This window comes from Odocoileus virginianus, chromosome 9 (genome assembly GCF_023699985.2).
Source record: "Odocoileus virginianus isolate 20LAN1187 ecotype Illinois chromosome 9, Ovbor_1.2, whole genome shotgun sequence".
Classification (NCBI taxonomy): Eukaryota; Metazoa; Chordata; class Mammalia; order Artiodactyla; family Cervidae; genus Odocoileus; species Odocoileus virginianus.
The window spans coordinates 36,866,118-36,889,389 of record NC_069682.1 but is presented as its reverse complement, the minus strand read 5'-3'; the positions used below and the strand labels follow the sequence as shown (position 1 = coordinate 36,889,389).

At 43.0% G+C, this 23,272-nt stretch overlaps 1 protein-coding gene across 4 annotated transcripts in view; it reads left to right on the top strand.

The window, feature by feature from the left end:
* Positions 1–23,272, top strand: part of RALGAPA2 (Ral GTPase activating protein catalytic subunit alpha 2) — a 269,834-nt gene that overhangs the window by 97,594 nt on the left and 148,968 nt on the right. For all 4 annotated transcript variants that reach the window (XM_070472230.1, XM_070472229.1, XM_020878409.2 and 1 more), the window contains 5 exons: positions 5,172–5,300; positions 6,990–7,087; positions 12,344–12,434; positions 13,681–13,857; positions 22,962–23,155. In XM_070472230.1, the coding sequence (XP_070328331.1) occupies positions 5,172–5,300; positions 6,990–7,087; positions 12,344–12,434; positions 13,681–13,857; positions 22,962–23,155 (689 nt within the window). The remainder of the gene's footprint in view (positions 1–5,171; positions 5,301–6,989; positions 7,088–12,343; positions 12,435–13,680; positions 13,858–22,961; positions 23,156–23,272) is intronic.

Below are 23,272 nucleotides of genomic sequence, written 5' to 3'. Positions count from 1 at the left end.
AGCTGTTTTGCACTTTTAACTGCTTTTATGTTTGGACATTTATCAATCTGTAGCACAGGCCATGCAGATGGTAGGTTTTATGTTTCTTTGGAGTATATTATAATGGTGTAATTAGAGGGTCATGATCTTCTCTTGCTCCAAAGGAGGCTTAACGGGGCCTGATTGAAAGCCTCACTTTGCTGCCCCTGCGTCTGGCTTTCCAGCCTCCAGGTAGCACCGGGTTGTCGGGATGTGCTTATGAACAGGGTCCCCGGTGTTCTTGTGGGACACATCAAGAGGTTGAATTGATTTATGTCTCTTGTGCTTTTTATAGGGTCAAGTTGGTTTGTGCCCAGTGTTTTAAAAGTTAGGAAACTACATGATTAATTTTGCTTGTGCAACCTTGTATGAGGAGTAAACAGAACCCGAAATTTTGGTAATTGAAGAATGAGTCTCAGTCTGTTTAGTAAGATGGATTAAGGAAGCCTCAAATTAGAGAGTGAATGAAATGTCTTTGAAAAGTAGTCAGACGTCTGGGATAAATTGAAGTTTCTGAAGAGTTTGCACACTTAATTTAATCATGCCAACTCTTCTTTCAGTGTGGAAAAATGAAATTAGTCCTATTTGATCATTTTTCTAGTGCTTTGAATAAGCTTTAGAAAGCAGTGATTTAGTAATGGCCATTGCGTAATGTATCCTCTCAAGAAGCCAAAAAGTTGGTGCTTTTAGAGTTTGGGTTTCTAGGTTAGCCCTGCTTGAGAGAATCCATAATCTGGTGATTCTGAGATAGAATTCAGTCCTATGAAGTGATTTGAATGGTGTGATATTCAAAACAGAGGCTGCATTAGACCTCCCAGCATTTGTAATGTCCTTTTTATGTAACTTAGACTGTCCTGTTTCTATTTTGCACATTAGATAATCCTCTACCTTGATATTTGCATATCAGTGTTGTTGTTTAGTGACTAAGTCATGTCCAACTCTTTGCGATCCCATGGACTACAGCTCCCCAGGCTTCCTTGTCCTTCACCATCTCTCAAAGTTTGCTCAAACTCATGTCCATTGAGTCAGTGATGCTATTTAACCATCTCATCCTCTGCGCCCCTTCTCCTCCTGCCCTCAATCTTTCCCAGTATCAGGGTTTTTCCCGTGAGTCAGCTCTTCACATCAGGTGGCCAAAGTATTGGAGTGTCAGCTTTAGCATCAGTCCTCCCAGTGAGTATTCAGCGTTGATTTCCTTTAGGATGGACTGGTTTGATCTCCTTGCAGTCCAAGGGACTCTTGAGTCTTCTCCAACACCACAGTTCAAAAGCATCAATTCTTCAGTGCTCAGCCTACTTTATGGTCCAGCTCTCACATCCATACATGACTACTGGGAAAACCATAGCTTTGACTATTTGGACTTTAGTTGACAAAGTGATGTTTCTGCTTTTAAATATGCTGACTAGGTTTGTCATGGCTTTCCTTCTAAGGAGCAAGCATCTTTTAATTTCATGGCTGCAGTCACCATCCACAGTGATTTTGGAGCCCAAGATAATACAATCTGCCACTGTTTCCATTTTTTCTCCTTCTACTTGCCATGAAGTGATGGGATCTGATGCCATGATCTTCGTTTTATGAATGTTGAGTTTCAGTAGTAGTGTTACTGTTAGTAACTCAATCATGTCTGACACTTTGTAACCCCATGGTATCAATGTTAAATGGTTTTAATTTGTTAGAAAAGAGCAGTAGCTACATCTGACCCTGGAGAAGAGGGACAGCCTTAACCGAAAAAAAAAGCCAGCAGGGGGAGCTCGAGAACTGTTTTAAAAAGAAAGGAAAAAAGTACCAAGAAAATGTTTCTGGTAGTCATTTGTTCATCTGTACAGAAAAAATATTGAGTATAGACTTAGAACAAGATATGAGAAAAGGCCCGAAAATGTACAGTTCCAAGTTGGGAAATTGGGTTTAACTTGCTGGATAAAGAGAATTTGCATGCTTTTTCTTCCTTCACCCTCTTTCACGTGACAGCTGAGACCAGGAGTAGCTCAGGGCACCCGCTCCACAGCCTGGCAGTTCCTGGGACCAGGATTCACCCCCCACCCTCCCCTTCTTCACGGGCCTCCGATCCCACCTCTTCCCATGGTTTCTGCAGGCTTGGACTTCCTCCACCTGAGAAGGCCCCATCAGCCTTTTTACAAAAGCAGAGCCTTAAAGCCACATCAGGCCAGCCTGTTGTGAAGGCAGAGCAGCTGGCCCTGCAGGCTCTTTTTCTGTCTGTTGTCTGAGGACTGGTGGGGACACTCGTATTTGGAAGCTGTGGTCCCATGGCTGGGCTTCATCCCACCAGATGGCGATGTTCTGTATCCTGAAAAAGATGCTGCCAGCGTTGGCCCAGCTCTTATTTGTTTCTGCTCAGAGCCTAGAAACTAGCATCTATCAGCACTTGGCATCACATTTAAGGGAATAAAGCCCACTCTTCCCACTGTCCATAAAGACCGGCAGGTGCCAGTTGTTTCTGATAGAAGCAGGAAGCTCTTGGGCTCCCTCTGCTGACAATGGATTTACAAGTAGGTTTGTTAACAAATAGAAGCCCTTCTCAGAAGGTGTCAGTGTCATGCATAATTAGAATGAACAATGAAAGAAGACAGTGGGAAGGATGGTGAGTGGTGTCATCTGGCTTCCTCTGCCTGATGCTGAGGAGTCTGGGAGCAGAGCCGTAGGGGGCCTGGTCTGCCCTCTGGGATGCTGGGTGGAGCATGGTGTTTATGGATGTCCCATGTTTCTTGTGGGGAAGTGAATAGCTCTTGACTCTTTAGGAGCAGATAAGGGCAGAAACAATGTGAAAAGACAAGGCTGTGGGGGATCTGTCTGCTCTTGCTACCCTGCCTTCTTTTGCTTGTTCCCTGAGTCCAGCTTTTCAACAGTATCTGGATTTAGATCATGGCCCTGCTTCCCTGGTAGTTTAGATGGTAAAGAATCTGCTTGCAATGCAGGAGACCTGGGTTTAATCCCTGGGTTGGAAAGATTCTCTGAAGAAGGGAATGGCAACCCACTCCTGTTTTCTTGCCTGGAGAATTCCACAGATAGACCATGGGATCGAAAAGTGACTGAGCAAGTCATACTTTTACTTTCACACCTGGACTTTGGATCATAAGTGAAGGACCACACACATTTCACAGTTTTGAGGTCTTGGAACTTGTATCCGTGTACTTTAAAATAGAATTTTTGTATGGATAGTAAAAATAAAGCGACAGCCCTTCAGTGAAATCCTCTGTTATATTTAGAATCTTCCTACATACAGCTTCTTGCTTGGGGTGGACCAGCCCTTGCCTTGTGGTTCTGGTTGAAGGTTACACAAAGGAGGACAGCTTGGCCACATTTCAGGGGATGAATCGGGTGACACGTCCAGGGAGGACAGTACAGGCTGAGTTTTCATCAGTCCCTTCTTAGAAGGACTGATTGTTGTTGTTGTTGAGTTGTTCAGTCATGTCCGACTCTGCAACCCCATGGACTGCAGCACACCAGGCTTCCCTGTCCTTCACCATTTCCCAAAGTTTGTTCAGACTCATGTCCATTGAGTCACCATCTCATCCTCTGTCATCCCCTTCTCCTCCTGCCCTCAATCTTTCGCAGTGTCAGGGTCTTTAACAATGAGTCTTCTCTTCACATTGGGTGGAAGTATTGGAGCTTCAGCATCAGTCCTTCCAAAGAACAGTCAGGGTTGATTTCCTTTAGGATTGACTGGTTTGATCTCCTTGCCTTCCAAGAGACTCTCAAGGGTCTTCTCTGACACCACAGTTCAATTCTTCGGCACTCAGCCTTCTTTATGGTCCAACTCAGACCTGTCCATGACTACTGGAAAACCATAACTTTGACTAGATAGACCTTTGTTGGCAAAGTGATGTCTTTGCTGTCTGGGTTTGTCATAGTTTGTTAGAAGGACTGAAACTATGACTAATGAAAATTTGGAGAAAACATGATCCTAGGGTTATGGATGTAGAGTTCTGAGGCTGCACAAAGGAGGGTGAAGTCTGGAGGTGAGGCAGCGGTGGGGTCACAGGCAAGACCATGTGGCAAGTGCTCCAGGAGGGGAGCCTGGCCAGCATGGTGGGGGTGGAGGTCAACCTAGGGGTGGGGGGAGCAGCAGGAGGGAGGGAGCGGCAGGGTCAGGTGGGCTGGGCCTGCTCAGCCCGAAGAGCGCAAGGACTCCTAGTGGGGGTCAAGCCTCTGGGGTGACATCAAGGGGCCCTTGTTCACCGTGAGGAGCGTGAGCTTGAGCAGACAATGGTGGGGGCCTGGGCGTCCACAGGGGGTGGGACCGTCAGATCTGGGTTGTAGGGGGGCCTTCCTGAGGCCATGGGGAGGAGGGCGGGGAGGAGGGCAGGGAGGAGGGCGGGGAGGAGGCCGATAAGGATAAAGCTGGAGGTCAGGGATGGTGTCACCTTGGGGCCTCCATGCTGCAGATAGGAGGTGGGGTGATCCTTCCAGCGCCTTGTGTTGTCTTGGGAGATTAAAATGAACCATGACATTCAGAAATGAGCTAGGAGGGACTTCTCTTCTCTAGGGGAACATGGTTTATCTTGATCCTAGCTGGGATCACCCAGTGGTCAGTACTCAGCTGTGGTTTTCTATTTTATGATGTACGTTTATCGATTCTCCAAAAATATCAGTGGACGTTTTTGTACTTAAGTGATAGATTCATGCTTGCATTTGGTGATATGTCATTAAATAATTGCAGTATTTTACGTTGGACAATTGAACATTTATCTGTGAAAAGGAATGATTAAGTTGAAATTCCCGCTTCCTTTCATCTTCCTTCCGGGTGCGTGCGTGTATGTGTGTGTGTGTGTGTGATATTCTGCTCTCTCAAGTGTAAATGCCCTGTCCCTGCATCTCCTGGCTCCCCCTCCCTTGGGCATGCCTGTCCCTGAAGCTCCTATGACTTACAGTTGTCAACCATTCTGCTTGTGCTCTCTCTGTTTTTTTTTTTTTTTTCTTCTTTGAATTAAAACACTTCGTAGAACTTAGAAGGCAAATGTACCCTTGGAGTGAAATAGAACTTCTAACAAACAGAGAAAACTTTATAATGTGAAAGCCGCTAATCCTACTGCATAATTTTTGTGGGGAAAAAGTATCTAGAGTCAGTGAAGTAGTGAAATTATTTTAAAATGTTTTGATATCCATCCCTGTGTGTTCTGTGTTAATGCCCACAGAAGTGGAAGAATACCTGCAGCCAGAAAATGCATCTGCCACCGAATCTGGGCCCCTGGGGCAGCAGCTGATGGTTCGGAGTGGCAGCAGCCCTGAGGTCACCGAGCCGCTGTGTCCCGAGGCCCCCCCAGGTATCAGCATCTTACTCACGTGAGACTCTAGCTTCTGGCCAGGGAGAGGCTGTGTGTCGTGGGGCTTTCTACTTTAATCCTTGTTCTGTTTATTTCAAGGGAATTTACTTTAGAGTTTGATTGCAAGGATGTGATTTCTTGAATCACATGAAATATTTTCACTACTTATTTTTATCTAATTATCTGAATTGTGTGTGTGTGTGTCCTGTTTTCCAGTGTAGCATGTTTAAGGACTAAAAAGAAATCCAGAGTGGCTGGAGGAGGTGGGAGGCAGAGGATGTTCACCCCAGGCGAGGGAGGGCAGCAGGTTAGGGCAGAGGCCAGGAGGAGAGGGGTCGCGGGGTGAGGGATGAGAGGTGGATGGCTGACCAGACCTATGACGTTTATTAGCAGCGTGCAGATCGGCTGAGGTTGAAAAATGATAACTTGTATTATTAACGGTATGGGCCTCCCTGGTGGCTCAGCGGTAGAGAATCTGCCTGCAGTGCAGGAGACCCAGGTTCAATCCCTGGGTCGGGACGATCCGCTGGAGGAGGAAATGGCGACCCACTCCAGTATTCTTGCCTGGGAAATCCCATGGACAGAGGAGCCAAAAGGGCTACAGTCCATAGGGTTGCAGAGTTGGAGACAGCTGAGCGACTGAGCACGCGCGCACACCCATTAGCATTAATCCACACTGTTTCTCCAGCAGCAACCAGGGTGAAAGGTGAGGAGGGAGGTGGTTAGACCTGTGAACATTGACTAACGTGTTTTACAGTGAAAATGCGTGTTAAGTGTGTCTGCTGATAGTGAACATACGTACTTAGTTTCATGAGTCAGGTAAACAGTCAACCAAGCCATCCTGTAGTCCTCAGTGTCAGGGTCATGCCATCCTCATCTCATGAGCAGGGTATAGCCCCTCATAGAAATTCTCTCGAAAGAAAAATAATAAATACACAATAAAAACAATTTGAGAAATCTGTTACCTAGAAGGTTTTCTGTTCTCCAGAAGTCTTTGTGTAGGATTGTTATGATCTTTTTCCCCTTAAATATTTGGTGGAATCCATCAGTTGCCTGGAATTTTCTTGTCAGATGATTTTAAAGTACTATTCAGATTTTTAAATCATTCTAAGACTTCGTAGTTTCCTTTTCTTGTTTTAATATGCATAAGTTTTGTGTTTTTTTTTTCCCTAGGAATTTGTTCATTTATTTTTTAAAGAAGATTTATTGGCCCCAGACTATGCATAGAACCTGATCTTGTTAATTCACGGTGGCAGGCTCGGTAGAGATATCCCATTTTCTATTATGGACACTGGTTGTTGGTTACTTCTCTCGCCAGCAATGCTGAGCCACTTCACGCTCCCTTCCCTGTCCTCTTCCTCCCTTCCCTGGCCTGGCTGACTGGGGCAGCTCTTGTCTGAGACCCCTTCTCCAAGGCCCCCGGACAGGCTTGTGGCTCCCCCTCCCGTCACCATGTGTAACATTAACACTCGACGGTGAAGTTCTCTGTGCATCAGAGAACAGGTCTGTGGAGCAGTCGTGATCCTTAGGCTGCTCACGTGCTGGGCCCTGCACTCTTGTTGTTACATGTCTTAGAATATCTAAATATCTAAATTTAACCATTGCCTATGTATAAAAATCTTCTTCCAGTTTTACCATCTGAAATATTTCTGTTGTTGATTTCCCCTCTCCCTGCCCCCAAATCTCTAGGCCCAAAGCTAGAAAATGCAGAGAATGTGAGTTCTTCAGAGCCCAGGCCTGCTCAGGAGAGCAAAGGACATGAGAAGAAAGAGCATGAAGGAATAACAGTAAGATCTTTTCAGAGTACATCCATGTGTCATTAAAAATAAACCTACAGATCACTGGCACGATACGCACATTTACTAGTGGCCGTGACACTATGTTTTAAAATTTTTTTCCGCTTAGATGTGTTTTAGGGCTTTGAAAGACTTGCTCACTTTCTATGTAAAATTATAGTCACATTACAAAAATAGAATGCAGTAAGCGTGAAAACAGAATTTCCCACCTGGTCTGTATGTGCACTTTCTCTCTTTAAGGACATCCTTGCCTGGCAAGCAGACACTTAGACTCCCTATTCCTGGTATCACTTTAGGTTGTAGCCTTCACCTGACACAAGTTCACAGATAAATGAGATGTTGCAATGATCTGTTATGGTTTCTTTCTTTTTTAAAAAATGTAAAATGGCATTTATCGGTTTCTTAAAACAAAAATGAAAAGTTTAAAGCACAAAATTAAAAAGTAGCCCTAACTCATTCATGCAGATAATTCCTATTTATTAATTAAAAAAAACAAAAGTAGTGTCTATGAATAGAACACCCAGACATCCCAGAAAAGTACAAAGTACACACAGAAAGTCACTCCCTGCTCTTCCCTGCCTGGAAGATATGAGTGTTAAATTTCCTTGGTCTTCATTTTTTTTTAACGGGCATATACCAGCTTTATACGTATGTTCCATTTGCATGTATATTCTGTGTGTGTATTTCAACATCAGATAAACACCCAGAGACCCACCCCCAGTGTAGAAACCAGAGCACCTTCAGTGCTGTTGCCGTGCCTCGTGGGCGTCGTCTTGGTCCCGCAGAGAACGGCTCTCTGCTGGCTCTGTCTGTCGTGTCTTTGCTTTCCTTTGTAGTTTTGCTTGAGATGTATGTACCTCTAAACAATGCATCCTTTAGTTTCCCTCATTTTTAAGCTTAAAGGTGGTATTATTGCTTTGTTCACTCATTACCATGTATTTACCATGCCTACCATGTAGGCACGTTGCCCTAGTTCATTGTTTTCTCTGCTGTTTGATATTCCACCATGAGTAGAACACAGTTCACTTTTCCATTCTCTTGTTGACATTTAGCTTGTTCCCCCACCTCCTTTTTTTAAATGAGAAATGAAACTGTGCACATTCTTGTATGTGTTTCAAGATCTACGTGTAAGATTTTCTCAACAGTATTGTCTTAGAATGGAACTGATGAATCACGGGGAAACAGGGTGCTTTTTTTCACAAGAGAATGTGTCTTTCTCCAGAGTGGTTGTATCACTTCTGTTTTGGCCAGCAGTGGGTAAAAAGTTTCTGTTCATCCACATTCCTGCCAACACTTACTACTGTCAGACTTAAAATCTTGGGAGTCAAGTGGGTGAAAATGGGATCTCATTTTGTTTTGCATTTCTCAAGTTGCCGATAAAGTCTTTCCTTATGTTGATTGGCCATATGTGTTTCATCTGTGGGGTGCCTACTGATGTCTTTTCCATTTTCCTGTTGATTTGTCTTTTTTTATTTGTACTAATTCTTTATGTAGTCTGAATACAGATCCTATATTGGTTATGTTTCTGGTGAATTTCTCCTTCCAATGTGTGGCTTTTATTTTCACATTCTCTATGTTGTCTTTTGATGCTCTTAATTTTGATATTCTTGATTATCATTGTTATTACATTTTATGAAAATTTTTAGAAGTTCATTTAGGTATTTGCTTTTGGCTGTGCTGGGCCTTTGTTGTTGTGTAAGCTTTGTCTGGTTATGGCCGGGGACGGGGGCTGCTCTGTAATTGCAGCACACAGGCTTCTCACTGCAGTGCCTTCTTTTACTCCAGAGAACCTGTTCTAGGGCACGCGGACTCCGTAGTTGTGGGCCATGGGCTTTGTTGCTCCGCAGCATGTTGGATCTTCCTGGTTCAGGGGTCCAACCCATTTCTCCTGCATTAGCAGGCAGATTCTTCACCACTGAGCCACCAGAGAAGCCCTGAAAAATTTAAAACACCAACTTGAAAGGGATAAGAATATTTGCCTTATGTTTATAAGTGTTTCAGTTTTGCTCTATACATTTAAGTCTTTCATCTGCCTGGAGCTGATGTTTATGGAGTGGCAGTAGGGATCCAATTTTATTTTTTTTCCCCACATGGATAGCCACTTATCCTGGGTCCCCTATACTGAATTCGTTTTCCTTTATTGATCTGAAAATGCTACCTATCTCTCATAGATACTGCATCCCAGATGTGTAAGACTTTGTTTTGGTGCTTCTTGAGTCATTGGTTACTTTGTCTCTCTGTCTTAATACGGTAGTTCCCTTACTTCCTCCTCACCCCCATCTAATGGAAGCTATTTTTTCTACTATCTTCTGTCTTTTGTTGTTGCTGTTGAGAGGCCTTCTGTCTATCCTGTTTGTTGTTCCTCACTGTTCTTCATCCTTGTCCTCCAGTTTCACTACAGTATATTTAGGCGCATTTTCTCTTGGTCTGTGCAATTTGTCCTATTTTGGATATTCTATATGTACCAGGCATCTGTGAATCATTGTTCTTCCATTGCTTCTGGAAAATTCTTGGTAATCAGTTCTTCAAATATTGCCTGTTCTTTGTTCTCTCTCCGCTTTCCTTATGGAGTTCTGGGTAGAAATATATTTAGACTTTCTCATTCTGTGTTCTATGTCTCTTAAGCCCCCTTTCATATTTTCCATTCTCTTTGGCTATGTGGGTGCGTTCTGGGTGATTCTTCAGATCTGTCTTTCACTCAGTTCAATAATTCTCTTCTTATGCATATATAGTCTGCTGTTTAATGGTCCCATTGAATTTTTTTGATTCAACAATTTTATGTTTTGCTTCTGAAAGTTCAGGTTAACACTTTTCAAGTGTATCTTGTAATCTCTCATGATCTCTTATAGCTTGCTCATTTTTGTGTGATTCCCATCTTTTATGCCTTTAAACTAGTCACAGATTGAAGTTCTGAATTCTTCATCTGATCATCTGAAATCCTTGAGGGGTGGGTGGAGAATCTAAATCTGGTATTTGTTGTTTCTAAGATTTGTGCATAGTGGGTTTTTTATTTCCTTTGGTGTTTGGTGACTTTTGATTGTGAGTTCCTAGCTGGCTGATCTGAATCTGCAGAAAACCTGGATTTCTGATACAATGAAGTTTCACAAAAGAGGGAGTGCTACTTTAATTTGGGACTCTGGTTGCTTTTGCCACTGGCAGTGGTAATATTAGATTGATGCCCAAGGTAGCCCCATTTCACTGCCCTGGTTTCCATTTGCTTGGGTGGGAGTGGGAGGAGGGGGTGGGTCCCTTGAAGGTTTATTTTACTTCCTGTGAGCCCCAGATTTTTATGTAGATTCTATAGTTGGAGGATATTTTATCTTCCAGAGAGTCAGAAGCAGAAGAGCCTATATTCTGCTTTTCAATTAAGGAGATATCCTGTGTATATTCCATTATCATATTAGAAATATATGCTTCCCAGGTGGCTCAGTGGTAAAGAATCTGCCTACAATGCACTAGACACAGATTCAGTTCCTGGGTCAGGAAGATCCCTGGAGAAGGGAAAGGCAACCCTCTCCAGTATTCTCGCCTGGGAAATTCCATGGACAGAGGAGCCTGGTGGGCAACAGTCCATGGGGTTACAAAAGAGCCAGACACAACTGAGCAACTAAACAACAACAATATTAGATATATATCATCCTTCTTTAAAGCTAACATTTAAAAAAAAAATAAAGCTAACATTTTTTTTTACATACTGTTAATCTTCTAAATATTTTATTCATAACCTACTTATGTGTTTTAGCTTAATGATTATTCTATCCTTTAATTTTACATCTTAGTCCCTCCTTTTCATGTGTTTGCTTATTTGGTATTCATTCCCTTAGTTGGCTTATTGAATCCCATGATGTTTGTACACTCTAAGCTGGAGAGCCTTAAATATACTATCTTCATTTCTGGCTCTGATCTCCATCTTGCCAGTCATGGATTTTCATTGCACACTTATGGTACATTCTCTTTAGATATTCAGCCCAAAGATGGATATTAAAATATCAGAAACTTTCCCAATTCCTCCGTCCATTGTCCATCCATCTGCCTTTCCTCCCTACCTCACTTCCTTCTTTTCTCACCGTCTTTCTCATGGTCCCCTAGGTTCATATCCTTTTGTAATTTAAGTTCCACTCCCATGGACAGCACTTATATAAGCTCTTGTCTGTCATTCTGCAGCATTTTTAGAATTTATCTCTTCTTCTCCCTTTCTGTCATCAAAAGCCTTGTCTGCTCATTCCTGAATTACCATCAAGGTTCCATAGCAACTTTCTTCTTAACTCTATTCCACAGATAGTAAGTCAACTTAACCATTTTGATTATGTTTTTAATCACAATCAGCTACTGTCTGGAACATACGGTTGCTCATTTTGTCAATACTGGGTTGAAATTCCTAAGCCTGATGTTGGAGGCCCCCTGGCGGATGTGCCGCTTGTAGAAGGCGGTCACGTTTCCTTCTTACCGTTTTCCCTCTTCTCCTGACTACCCTGCATGGCCTGCTGTAATCGGCTTCTTTTCCTGCACGTAGAACTTGCTGATTTCTCAGTGCTTCCTGCCCTGAGCCCCTTCCTGCCTACTCTCTACCACCTCATGTCTGTAGCCTTGTTGAGCAGCTCTCCTGTCACTGTGAGCCGATCAAGGTAACACTTTCTTCTGCATACCTTTTAGAGAGAGTTGACTTGCATATTTTGCTAATGTACATTGTGATCATTTTGTGTAATTTGTGTACGTTTTGTCTTTCCACGCCAGTTATGTAAAATGTAGGGGGTGCAGATTGCCTCCCAGCTTTCTAGTCCCATATTTAACCCACGGTCCAGTGCTGGGCAGTGCTCAGGGAAGCCTGCTGCACCTGTAACAAGAATGGGTATGGGTGGGGTTTACGCCCTCCCTGCCAACACGCTGGTGACTTATATCTACTGGAGGATGATATCCATTATGCATGTGTACCCAAGCAGAGGTACAGCTAGAACCTCAACATAAATGAGTTCCATGTAACTTGGCATCCCTCCTCCATAGAGCATATTAATTGGATGCCAGCTGATAAAGCAGAAGTCTTAAATTTAAGATCTTGGGTAGTTTATAACTCTGTCACAGTAATTAGTGAACCCATATCCTTCCAATGCAGAATGTCATTCAGTTTTTTGTTACTGTTCTTGCTGTTCATTTGTTTCTTTTTCTTTAGACATATGGACTAGAAACTTAACAGTCTTGTAAAAATTAAAACTTTTCTGTAACCAGCACAATCTTTCTTTCTGTCTGAAGATCTTAGTTCGAAGAAGCAGCAGCCCCATTGAACTGGATTTGAAAGATGACTCACAGCAGATGCAAGGAAAATGTCGGCAGAGACAGAAGAGTAAGTACCAGGAGATGTGGTCTGTGTTCGTCCAGCTTCAACATGGATGGACTTTGTTTCCTTTTGACTTTCTCACTTGAATGATATCATCTGAAGACATGATGTTGCGATATGGGACATTTTTATATGTGGAATCCCAGGATAGATGGGTGGTTAGCACCAGTCAAACATTAAACACTACCCAGTTACCTTCGAGAATTGTCTTTCCAGCCCTGGGTCTTTCTCCAGGTGAAAAGCACAACCAAGGCTGATGGCTGGTGAGAGACAGGCCCAGAGGGAAGAATGGTCTTCCTTCTGGAAGTTTCCCTAGGTTTGGAACACAAAGCTTCTGCAGTACCTTGACGTCAGTGGTATAAGTATTTAGAATTTGCCTGGGATGCTGAGATGTACTGTTAGGTACTGTGATATGCGGCCCTAATACTCTGCTTCCCTGAGGTCCTCTGCCATGCCCCCTCCTTCTTGGTTGTTCCTGGTGGAGGGCAGAGCAGGAACGCTTCAACTCCACCTTCTAGAGTCCCGGGACAGGCAAAGTGAGGGACCTCGCAGGTGACTGGCCTAGCTGTCAGTTCTCTGCACGTGAATACCTGACAGTAGATTAGTAGCAGCAAGGCTGGGGGACCGTCAGCGGCTGACCCAAAGGGCACCAGGAGGGCTGCAGGCAGAGAGGGTGGGCACGCCGTCTGTGTGCAGCAGACAGGGGACTTAAGGGGCAGGCCGACGGAGTCGGTTCTGTGTCAGACTGAATAGCCAGGTAGGGCTTCGCAGCCTTTGACAGCATCATTGCACCATGACAAATCAGAACATTTCAGTGCTTAGAGGGGGAGAATCTCTATTGGTGGGATGTCTCATCCCCTGGTGATCTTAGGTGACTTGCCTAGGTTCATGTCTAGACATAGATTCTTCAGCCTGGAAGCATGAACCTGCCTTTGTAGTGGGATCAATTCCCATCCACCTGCTCTTGCCTCCCCTGTTTCATAGTTGAGTAAGTCGGGGTACAAGTTGTGAGGATGTGCTCTTGTGGGTACCAGGGGAACTCAGTTACTAAGACCTGTGAAGAGTCAGAGCCCATAAAGGCAACTCACATCCACACCTGGAAGCTGTGTGTCATTGACCAGGGGCCCCATGCAGGCCCCGGTCCCCTGAATGATCCCCACCGGGGCAGCTGCTTAGGTCCTTGTGTGCTGGGACCATGGAGGTGCTCATGCCCTGCCCTGGCCTTCTTGGACTGTGTCTTCTGTCATTCCAGGTGACAGTGTGAGCAGTGACCCCACTCTGGGCTGCAGCACCGAGGCAGAGCTATCCCTGAGTCCCTGGCAGACCTGCGAGGAAGACCCAGATCTGAGCCCGCCTGCGGATTCTGTGACCAGCGCTGACGCCCACCACTGGTTACAGCTCCGGCCCACGGATGCTTCGAACCTAACAGGTAACCGCATCCTTCAGACGAGGCAGCGGCTTTCACAGGGTTTCCCAGGTGTGAGGACGCTAGGTCATCCTTCGGCACAGTGATGATGGGGGCTGCCCCCTCCCACATGGGTGTGCCCACCCCAGTCCCCCCACCCCCACCCCCTGGTCACAATCAGCCCCGGAATCTTGGTGTCCTGTGTGCAGAGGATTCTGAAACAGTGGAAGAAGAGGGAGGAAACCTATCGTGCCCACACCCGCTGTTCAACACGGGAGGAGGTGGCTGATATTTAGGCCAACGCTTTGCTATCCCTGACCAGATTTGCTTTACTCTGAAAGCAGAGAAAAGTGATTTCTCCAACTTACATGTGCCACGAATCCAGGAAAAGGAAGAATTTGAATACTTACCTATTATTGTGTTCTTTAACTTTGCCATAGAATCTTTGATGCATGCAAGATAAGTTGTGATGCATGTTATGGATCAGTGAGCCTGCCCTGAGCATAAGAAGTAGAATAGCTGCCCCACCAGTGAGACCCCCAACAGGGGGGCCCCCTTCTCAAATCCTTCCCTTCTCTTGTCATCTTATGTGAATACTGTGACCCTGTCTGCAGTGTTTTTTTTTTTAATTAATTAATTTATTTTTGCATTTATTTAAGTTTTCCTGGGGTTTTTAATAACCATTGCTACTTCTTTATAAAGTGTTAACCACAGTATCTGTCTCTTCAAACAACCTATCATTTAATTTTGGTTTTAAGCTTTTTAAAAATGTCGTCATATTCTGTATTTTTTTTTTTTTTTTTGCAACATTTTTCCCTTGAGTATTTGTAGTTCTAAGATTCATGAATAGGTTATAGAGCCAAACTTTCTGGGATGGCATCCAGGCTCTGCCAAGGAGTTGCTGGGTGGCCTTGAGCTGGTAAATCTCTTTGTCCTTCAGTTTCTCTTTACAGTAGAGTAGGGATACTAATAGTCCATATTATAGGGTTATTGGAGGAATCAGTGAGTGAGCCTCTAAGTCAAACGCATAGAGCAGATTTAGCTCTTCATATGCATGCACACACGCATGCACGCCCATGCATACACACATACCGTGTGACCCTGGGAAAGTGAACCTTTCACTTTAGGTTCAGCTCCCTGGCCTGTCACATAGAGGGCACCAAGAGAAGTTGGGTTTTTGCTTTGCTTGGTTTTGGTAAGAAAGTGTCTGGAGAGGCCAGTGTTCTGAGGAGCTCAGCGTGGGAGGTGCCCACCACGGCCATATCCCTCCTGGCCCACCACGTTCCCAGGTCCATAGACATCCTTGGTGAGAATCGCAACAGCAAACCACAAAGCACGTGTTGAGTAAAACGTGGTATTAAACCACTAAAAATAATTTTAAAATTAGAAGTAAAGGCTAAACTCTTAACTTAGCTTTTTTTTTTTAACTAAGTAAACTGGTTTTCATAAATTAAAGTATAAATTTTAACCAGTCTCTGTGTTTTGGGAAATTTCTAATAAAGTAGCATAAAAACTTCATAAAATTTACATAGAAAAATGGTGTTGGATAAAAATCTTTTATCTATGAGATAGATAAGACCAAAAAGAATGATCTTAATGTGCATTTAATGTTTATCTTAATTACAACTGAAAAAACAAACCAATTAACTGTAAATGAACAACGCATTGCCTTATAAAAGTGCCACCCTTAAGAGATAGTGGACATTTTTGGTCTAAATGTTCACCTCTGCCCATGGTAGATGCCTTGTAAAGTTAATGAGAAAACAGTTGACGAAACCCATGTGCTTACTTTTATAACTTATTGGGTAGTAATTGGTGTTTCTCAAATTTGTGGTTCTTTCATTATAGAAATTTCTATAATATATATAATGATAATTTCTATAATATATATAATACAAAATCATTATATATAGAAAATAAATATAATAATTGTGAATAATAACATCATAAATTTCTGAAGGATTTAACAGTTTACAAAGAACTTTGAGACATCCTGTTTGATTTTTATGGTAAGCAGGTCAGGTTGTACAAATTCTGTTTGAGGGGGTGGAGAAGCTGAGACCCAGAGAAATCTTACTAGAAAGTAGGCCCAGCATTGGAACTGGCTTCCAGAGTGTTTTCACTCCAATTCCAGAGTCATGCCCACTCCTTTCTTCTGCGCTGCTGTTCAAATTACAACTGCCAGCCCCATTCAAACTATTTAAGAATTATTGATACATTTATGGAATCAGTGGCTTCTTTGGGTACAATATTCAGATTATCCAAGGGGAATCATCATCATGGTACTGTTGAAGACTTTAGTGCATTTTCAGTAAGCTGAATTTGCCTAAACAAGGAATAGCTTTAATTACTTTTATTGAAAAGAGAGAAAATTGGGTGATTACCTCTTTTGTCTGCCTTCTGGAAAGCTTAGCTCTGATCCCATCTCAGAGTGTCCCTGCTATGCTCGGTCTAATACACTTGTGTGAGGTAATTTCATATGATGCTCTCTCTGCTGTGATTAACTCCTCCAGATACTCAGCTCTTCTTTGAAATCCTAATATCGAGAATCAGTACACTCAGTTCAATAGTTCATCTTGTCATCTGTGAAAAGGACAAACCGTAATATGATAAGGTTTACGGATTATCACTGTTCTGAATTTAACTTTCTGTTCTTAGGAGAAAAACTTCTTCATAAATGGACAAAGCAAAACTCATGTTACCCTGATCTCTAGGACATGCAAAGCGAGCGATCCAACAATTTGAATGTATCTCCATTTCTCACTGAATAATCCTACCAGTTATTAAATGCTTGGAATAATAAACTGCCTCTAAAATCTTAAATTCCTTTATCACTGGCCAGCTAGCAGTTTAGTTTTGTATTTGCTTTCTTATTTAAATCATTTCATGTTTTTTGGAAATGACAGTTAAATTTATAGTGGACTGCTTCAAAATGTGTCTGGGATTTGTATGGCAAGATATGGAGACATGGAGGTGACTGGCATGAAGGAAGAAGGTTTTAGAAATAGGGGCACGGGGGCTTCCCTGGTGGTCCAGGGGTTGAGTCTGCCTTGCAGTGCAGGGGACAGAGGTTCGATCCTTGACCTGGGATGATCCCACATGTCGCAGGGCAACTCAGTGTGTGTGCCTCAACTGCTGAGCCTGTGCTCTGCCACGGTGAGGGGCCATTGCAGTGAGAAGTCCTGTGTACCACAACTAGAGAGTAGCCCCCACTTTGCCTTAATTAGAAAAACTTCATTGTTCCCTTGGGCAACTGTGAAGACTCGGCACAGCCAAAAATAGTAAATTTTTGAAAAAAGAAATATGGGCACAGCATGCCCCATGGGAGGGCACATGGGGGATCACCCAGGTTGGTGAGGAAGTAGGAAGGGGGAGGAAAACATGAGCAACATCCTTTATCGCCATTTGCACAGGTAAGGGAAGGCAGGGCGGACTAAGCAGACTGCGGATCGGCTGGTTTAGATCATTTCAGCCGAATCTGAAGCACAGACACTGGCCCAGGCAGCCAGGTGCCAGCCCCTGCAGTGATGAGGGCACCGGGGCATCCCCTTGTTGGTGAGAGCTAGACAGAGGAAGGTGGTCAGGATGCCTGGTTTGGGATTGTGAGGTTTGCATGTGAACGACATACTCCCTGGTGAGTTGTTTGCCATCTCTAGGAATTGGCAGCCCTGGGAGTGGCAGCCCCTCCTGGCCAGGGAGGCCCCAGATGCCAGAGTATCAAGAATACCAAAAATAAGAAAGTAGAATTGACTCACATGTAAGTTTTGTTCAGTTGAGCTTATGATTTTCAAGAAGGGGGTATTTATAACTCTATAGAAAAGCTATGACAGACCTAGACAGCCGTATTAAAAAGCAGAGATACTACGTTGTCGACAAAGGTCACTATAATCAAAGCTATGGTTTTTCCAGTAGTCATGTACAGATGTGAGAGTTGGACCATAAAGAAGGCTGAGTGCCGAAGAATTGATGCCTTTGAACTGTGGTGTTGGAGAAGACTCTTGAGAGTCCCTTGGACTGCAAGGAGATCCAACCAGTCCATCCTAAAGGAAATCAGTCCTGAATATTCATTGGAAGGACTGATATTGAAGCTGAAGCTCTAATACTTTGGCCATCTGATGTGAAGAGCCGACTCATTGGAAAAGACCCTGATGCTGGGAAAGATTGAGGGCAGGAGGAGAAGGGGACAACAGAGGATGAGATGGTTGGATGGCATCACCAACTCAATTGCCATGAGTTTGAACAAACTCCAGGACCTGGTGAAGGACAAGGAGGCCTGGCATGCTGCAGTCTATGGGGTCACAGAGTCAGACACAACTGAATGACTGAAAAACAATAGCTAAGTATTGATATTGCTGCTGACCTCATCTCTTATTTAGCAAATAAGCTTATAGTCTAGAAAGACTGCTTTTGATGCTATAACAAATAAAAAGATTACTAAGGCATAGCCAGGACCAACTGAAGAACTTACCAAGAGGACAGAAAAAATAAGACATTTATCCTGATGAGGACAAATAATAGGATAAGTGTGATGAGACTTATTTAAAGAGAGTTTTAATCACAGAGATAGACATGGACTAAAAGAATGAAATATAAAACATATACTGGATGCATAAGGACCTAGATCTGACAAGAGAAGGATGGGCTGCCCAGTCAAGCACACAGAACATTTAGCCAGCGGGCAGAAAGCCTCATACCCTGATTGCAGCCAAATTCCAATGGATAAATACCCAAATGTAAACAGGAAAATTTAAAAACTTTTGGAGGAAAATGTCTTCTAAAAATTCTAAGACCTTGAGGGAGAGAAGACTTTCTTAAAATGAGATGAAAAAAACAACTAACCATAAGAAAGTGACTGTCATTAATTCAACTCCAGCATAAATAAAACTTTCTTTTCTTTGTCAGAGAGACTTTTAAGAACCGAGAGTTAGCAGAACCTTGACGGTTAAGGGCCAGCTTCGGTGCTTCTTCTTTTCCAGGTACCTATTACATCGGTGATACTCTTTTTTTTTAAAACATTTTTGGCTGCTCTGGGTCTCCATTGCTACTCTCAGGCATTCTCTAGTTGCAGCGAGTGAGGGCTGCTCTTGGTCGCAGCGTGCAGCTTTCTTATTGCAGTGGCTTCTCTTGTTTTGGAGCCCAGGGTCTAGAGTGCGGGCTCAGTAGTTACGGCCCACAGGCTTAGTTGTCCTTGCACACGTGAGATCCTCCCAGACCAGGGATTGAACCTGTGTCTCCTGCATTAGCAGGAGGATTCTCAACCACTGGAAGTCTGGTGCTGCATCTTAAGATCAGATTCAGTTAGAAGTAGTTTTCAACACTTTGCTTTAGTGGAGGAAGGGTCAGTGGTGTTGCCCCGCTTCAGGGATGGGATTGCCATTGGTGATAGGTTGTTCACAGCTGGTTTTTGGCTCCAGGACAGTGCATGACGGGAGAGGATCAGTCAGTGAGTACTTCAGTTGGGGGATGAATCAGCTTTCAGCTGCAGGCTCTTGTTTGATTTAGCTTAAAACAACACATTTTAACCTTTTTTTGGTAGTAAAAAATATGTATGGTTGGGTTTCAAAATCTCTCTTAGTATATTTATCCCAGCCCTGCCTTTCAATGTTGTTACTGAAATCCTTTGACCACTTCTGCTTTGAATTATAGCTTCTGCTTTTAATTATCCCTGTTACCTGCCACCAAAACTGTTTTTGCATGAATGGTTTGTCAGCGTCTGCCACTGCACACATTTTTGGAATCTCCACCAGGCTTTGATCTCTTTTGGAAATATCAAATGTTCTAAAGAAAAATCATGATGATAAGTACCATAAGATTGGTTGCTCAACTTGGAGATCTTTAAATGAATGTTCCATGTCTGGGAAGCAGATGAGAAAGGCCACAGTGATGGTCAACACAGTGCCAACCTGCTGTTTCTCCACTTTATTTATTTATTTATTTTTTGTTTCTCCACTTAAAAAAAATTTATTTATTTGGCTGTGCCAGGTGTTAGTTGTGGCATGTGGGATCTAGTTCCCTGACTAGGGATTGAACCTGGGCTCCCTGCACTGGGAGCATGGAGTCCTAGCCACTGGACCACCAGGCAAGTCCCCTATTTCTCCACTTTTTAATCATCAAAGTCTAGGCCTAATTTTTCCTGGTCCCAGAATTAAGGTGTTTCAATTGAGCTTTTGGATTTGTGCCTTTTCAACTCAAATGGGAAAGTCATTTTCAAAGCACTGGCCATGCTTCATGTATACTCCACCAAACCTACACAAAATTGCTGCCATGTGAAGTCGCCATTTGGTTGGCTGCCTTATTTTACCAATCACCAAGACTTATTTCATGACTAAAGTCCTTTGGACATTTGCAAAGTTCTAAACTTCAGATTGCTCCTGTATTAAAGGCCTATATGTGTTTGGGGAAAGGTGATATAATTTTGTTTGCAAGACTTCCTACTTTAATAAAAAATATTTAATGTCTCTGAAGCATTTAGCAAGAATGAAACAAAAAGGTGCTCTTAGGCTAGCATACTAGCTTGCTCATGAAAAAGAAAATGAACTGTTTGGTATTTTTGAGGTGAACATGAAATTTTCAGATATCTCTCAAATCCCAATTTTTAATTAAGCGCCGCTTCACCGAGGAACCATCTACATGTGAAATGTCAGCATCTGTTCTGTTGCTTATGCCACAAGTGGAATCATTTTGGGCAAAAACATTTCAACTCATTAAAAAATTTTTTTCACAGTAATGTTGAGCATGCAAATACCTCGAAAAGACTCCCTGTATTTTGATAATGTGATGGGGGATGTTACCTAGAATTTTATCACTGAGGAATACATTTTTGGTGGGGAAGGGGGATCTTTCCACAACAGAGAATGTGATTGTTGGCAGGTTGCAGGGAGATGCAGGTGGTAAGGTACCTGACCTCTGTTTACTTGGAGCTATCACTCAAGGGAAATCCCAGCATGATTGGAAAGCTGAAGACTGATATCCACTTCAGATGGCTATGTTGTAGGGGTGATGCTTGGGGATGGAGCAAAGGTCTAAGTCACCAAATCTCCTGACTCTTTTTTAACCCCTTACAGGGTTAAAGACTCATTGCATTCTTCATGAGAAAAATACATGCCATATGATGCTGTTTGTTCACTTGGAAGCTTAGGTTTATTTGTAAGGTTCGTTGAAGCTTCACCAGACCTTCTCAGACCAACAGATGCTTGATACCACACTCATTTGACAGACTACACATCAGGAGGATGACAGACGAAACATCAGGAGGTTTTGTAAAAGTCAATCTGAGAGTCCAGAAGGTCCACAGTTTGGCTTTTGCTGTCTGTGTGGGGTAGTGTGGGGGATTCCAGCATGGATTATATATGTCTCTTTAGTCGAGTATATTTATGACACTGATGTGGAAAATACTGATGTGTTTCACTCTTAAGAAGAAACAGTGCTCCTGGTTTTGGGAAGGCTTTTCCATGACACACGTACCATCCTTATGAAATCTTCCGCTTCAGGGTCTTGTGCTTTTTCCATAATAAACATAATAAGCTGTTAGCGGTTGTGCAGGAAGCATGTAGAGCCGGCCGTGGATTTGCCCCGGGCTCCTTGTCACACTTTTCTTCTGCTCCTGGCTGGCTCTGGTCCTTCCTCCCCTTGAGTTCCTCGCATCCGTAGACTGTGCTTCCATTTCTGTGGTTAGACCTGAAAAACCCCAGCAGCACATGCACCTGGAATGATGCTCAATGGTGGTGGATGTTTGTTAGTATCTTTTTTTAAATCAGCTTCTATACATGTACTACAGAGCAATAGAAAAAGCAAAGAACACTCTTTAAAAACGTTAATAAAATAGGCAAATAGGAAAGATTGACCGAGGAAGAAATACTGGGAGTAAAAAAGGGAACAAAACAATAAAAACAACATAAAAATTAAAAACAATTCAATAGGTTAATTCTAATAGATTTATAAAAGTAGAGGGCAATTCCTAGCTTTACTGAAGCTTCAAATAAAAGAGAAGCTGTCTTTTTCAACCTGCTCCAGATATGTTGAAGCTCTCCAGAGTCAATAATTTTTCACATAAAAGTTTCAATTATCAGAATTATTTTTGAATCTAAGATTATAAAGGGAACTGTAGGAAAATTAGCAAAGCTTTTCCAACACAGAATTCTATACTCAGCCAAGCTATGAATTTACCAGTCAGGGAACCAAGACTTTCAGACTTATGAGGACACACTCCTTTCTCAGGCATTTAGGAACATGCAGTCCACTAAAAGAAGAAGAAATACCACATAACATTTTGTGATTCTGGTCTTACAGATGAGAAGGGTAAATATATGTTCACAGAAAAGCCTGTACACATTTCTAGCTTTAGGTCTAATCAAACCAAAATCAGAAACTATCCAGTGTCTTTCATCAGGTGAATGGAAAAACTGTGACACCTATGGATACACAAACCCCATGGATGAATCTCTCAAATAAATACCTGATGCTAAGTGAAAGAAACCAGATGGAAAGGCTACTTACTAAAGAACTCCATTTATCTTACATTCTGGAAAAGGCAATGCTGTAAGGATAGGAAATGGCAGTGGTTGTCTGGAGCAGAGGTTTGGGGAGGGGACCAATGGCATAGGGGCCCTGGTGGAATGAAGAGGAAGTTTCATGTCAGTTATGGAGGTGGTGCATGTGACAGCTACATGATCATACACATTTCTTACAGCTCCTTGAATCTAAGAAGGATTAAACTTGTTATAAGCAAATTATACATCCCACAAACCTGAGTTAACAGTGACAAACACCTCAGATGTCACTCCTGCCTCAGGGCCATCCTGGGCCACTTTTTCTCAGGACTGTGCTTCCTCCACCTCCTACTCAAGTTCTCCTTCCTCTCCATTGCTTATGAAGACCTTCTCAGGGTCTCCAGGATCTTTCTCATCACCTCTGGCTGGAAGAATCAGAGTCATCTGACATTTCCTCATCAATCTCAGTTTCCTGTCCTTCCAAGTTGTCAGCCATTTCACACCTCATCTCAATTATTTTACTCTGAATTGTTTTACTCTGAATTTTCATACATGTTCAAGCATAGGTCATTTGCATTAAAGATAAAAGGCTGTAACAATGAAATAAAAATTGTGTTAACACACGTTTTTCCCTCACAGACAGCAGCGAATGCCTTGCTGATGACTGCAGTATAATTGCTGGGGGAACCCTCACCGGTTGGCACCCAGACTCAGCCGCTGTGTTGTGGCGAAGAATCTTGGGTATCCTTGGAGATGTGAATAATATCCAGTCACCCAAAATCCATGCCAGGGTGTTTAGCTATCTCTATGAACTCTGGTACAAGCTAGCAAAGGTATGTCCTGCTATTGTTACCTTTCATTCTAGTATGGTAACATTGATTTGTCACTTAACCTAAAAACTGTGTTGCATGTAACTTTTGAACACATTCTGGACCATGAGTTTAGATACT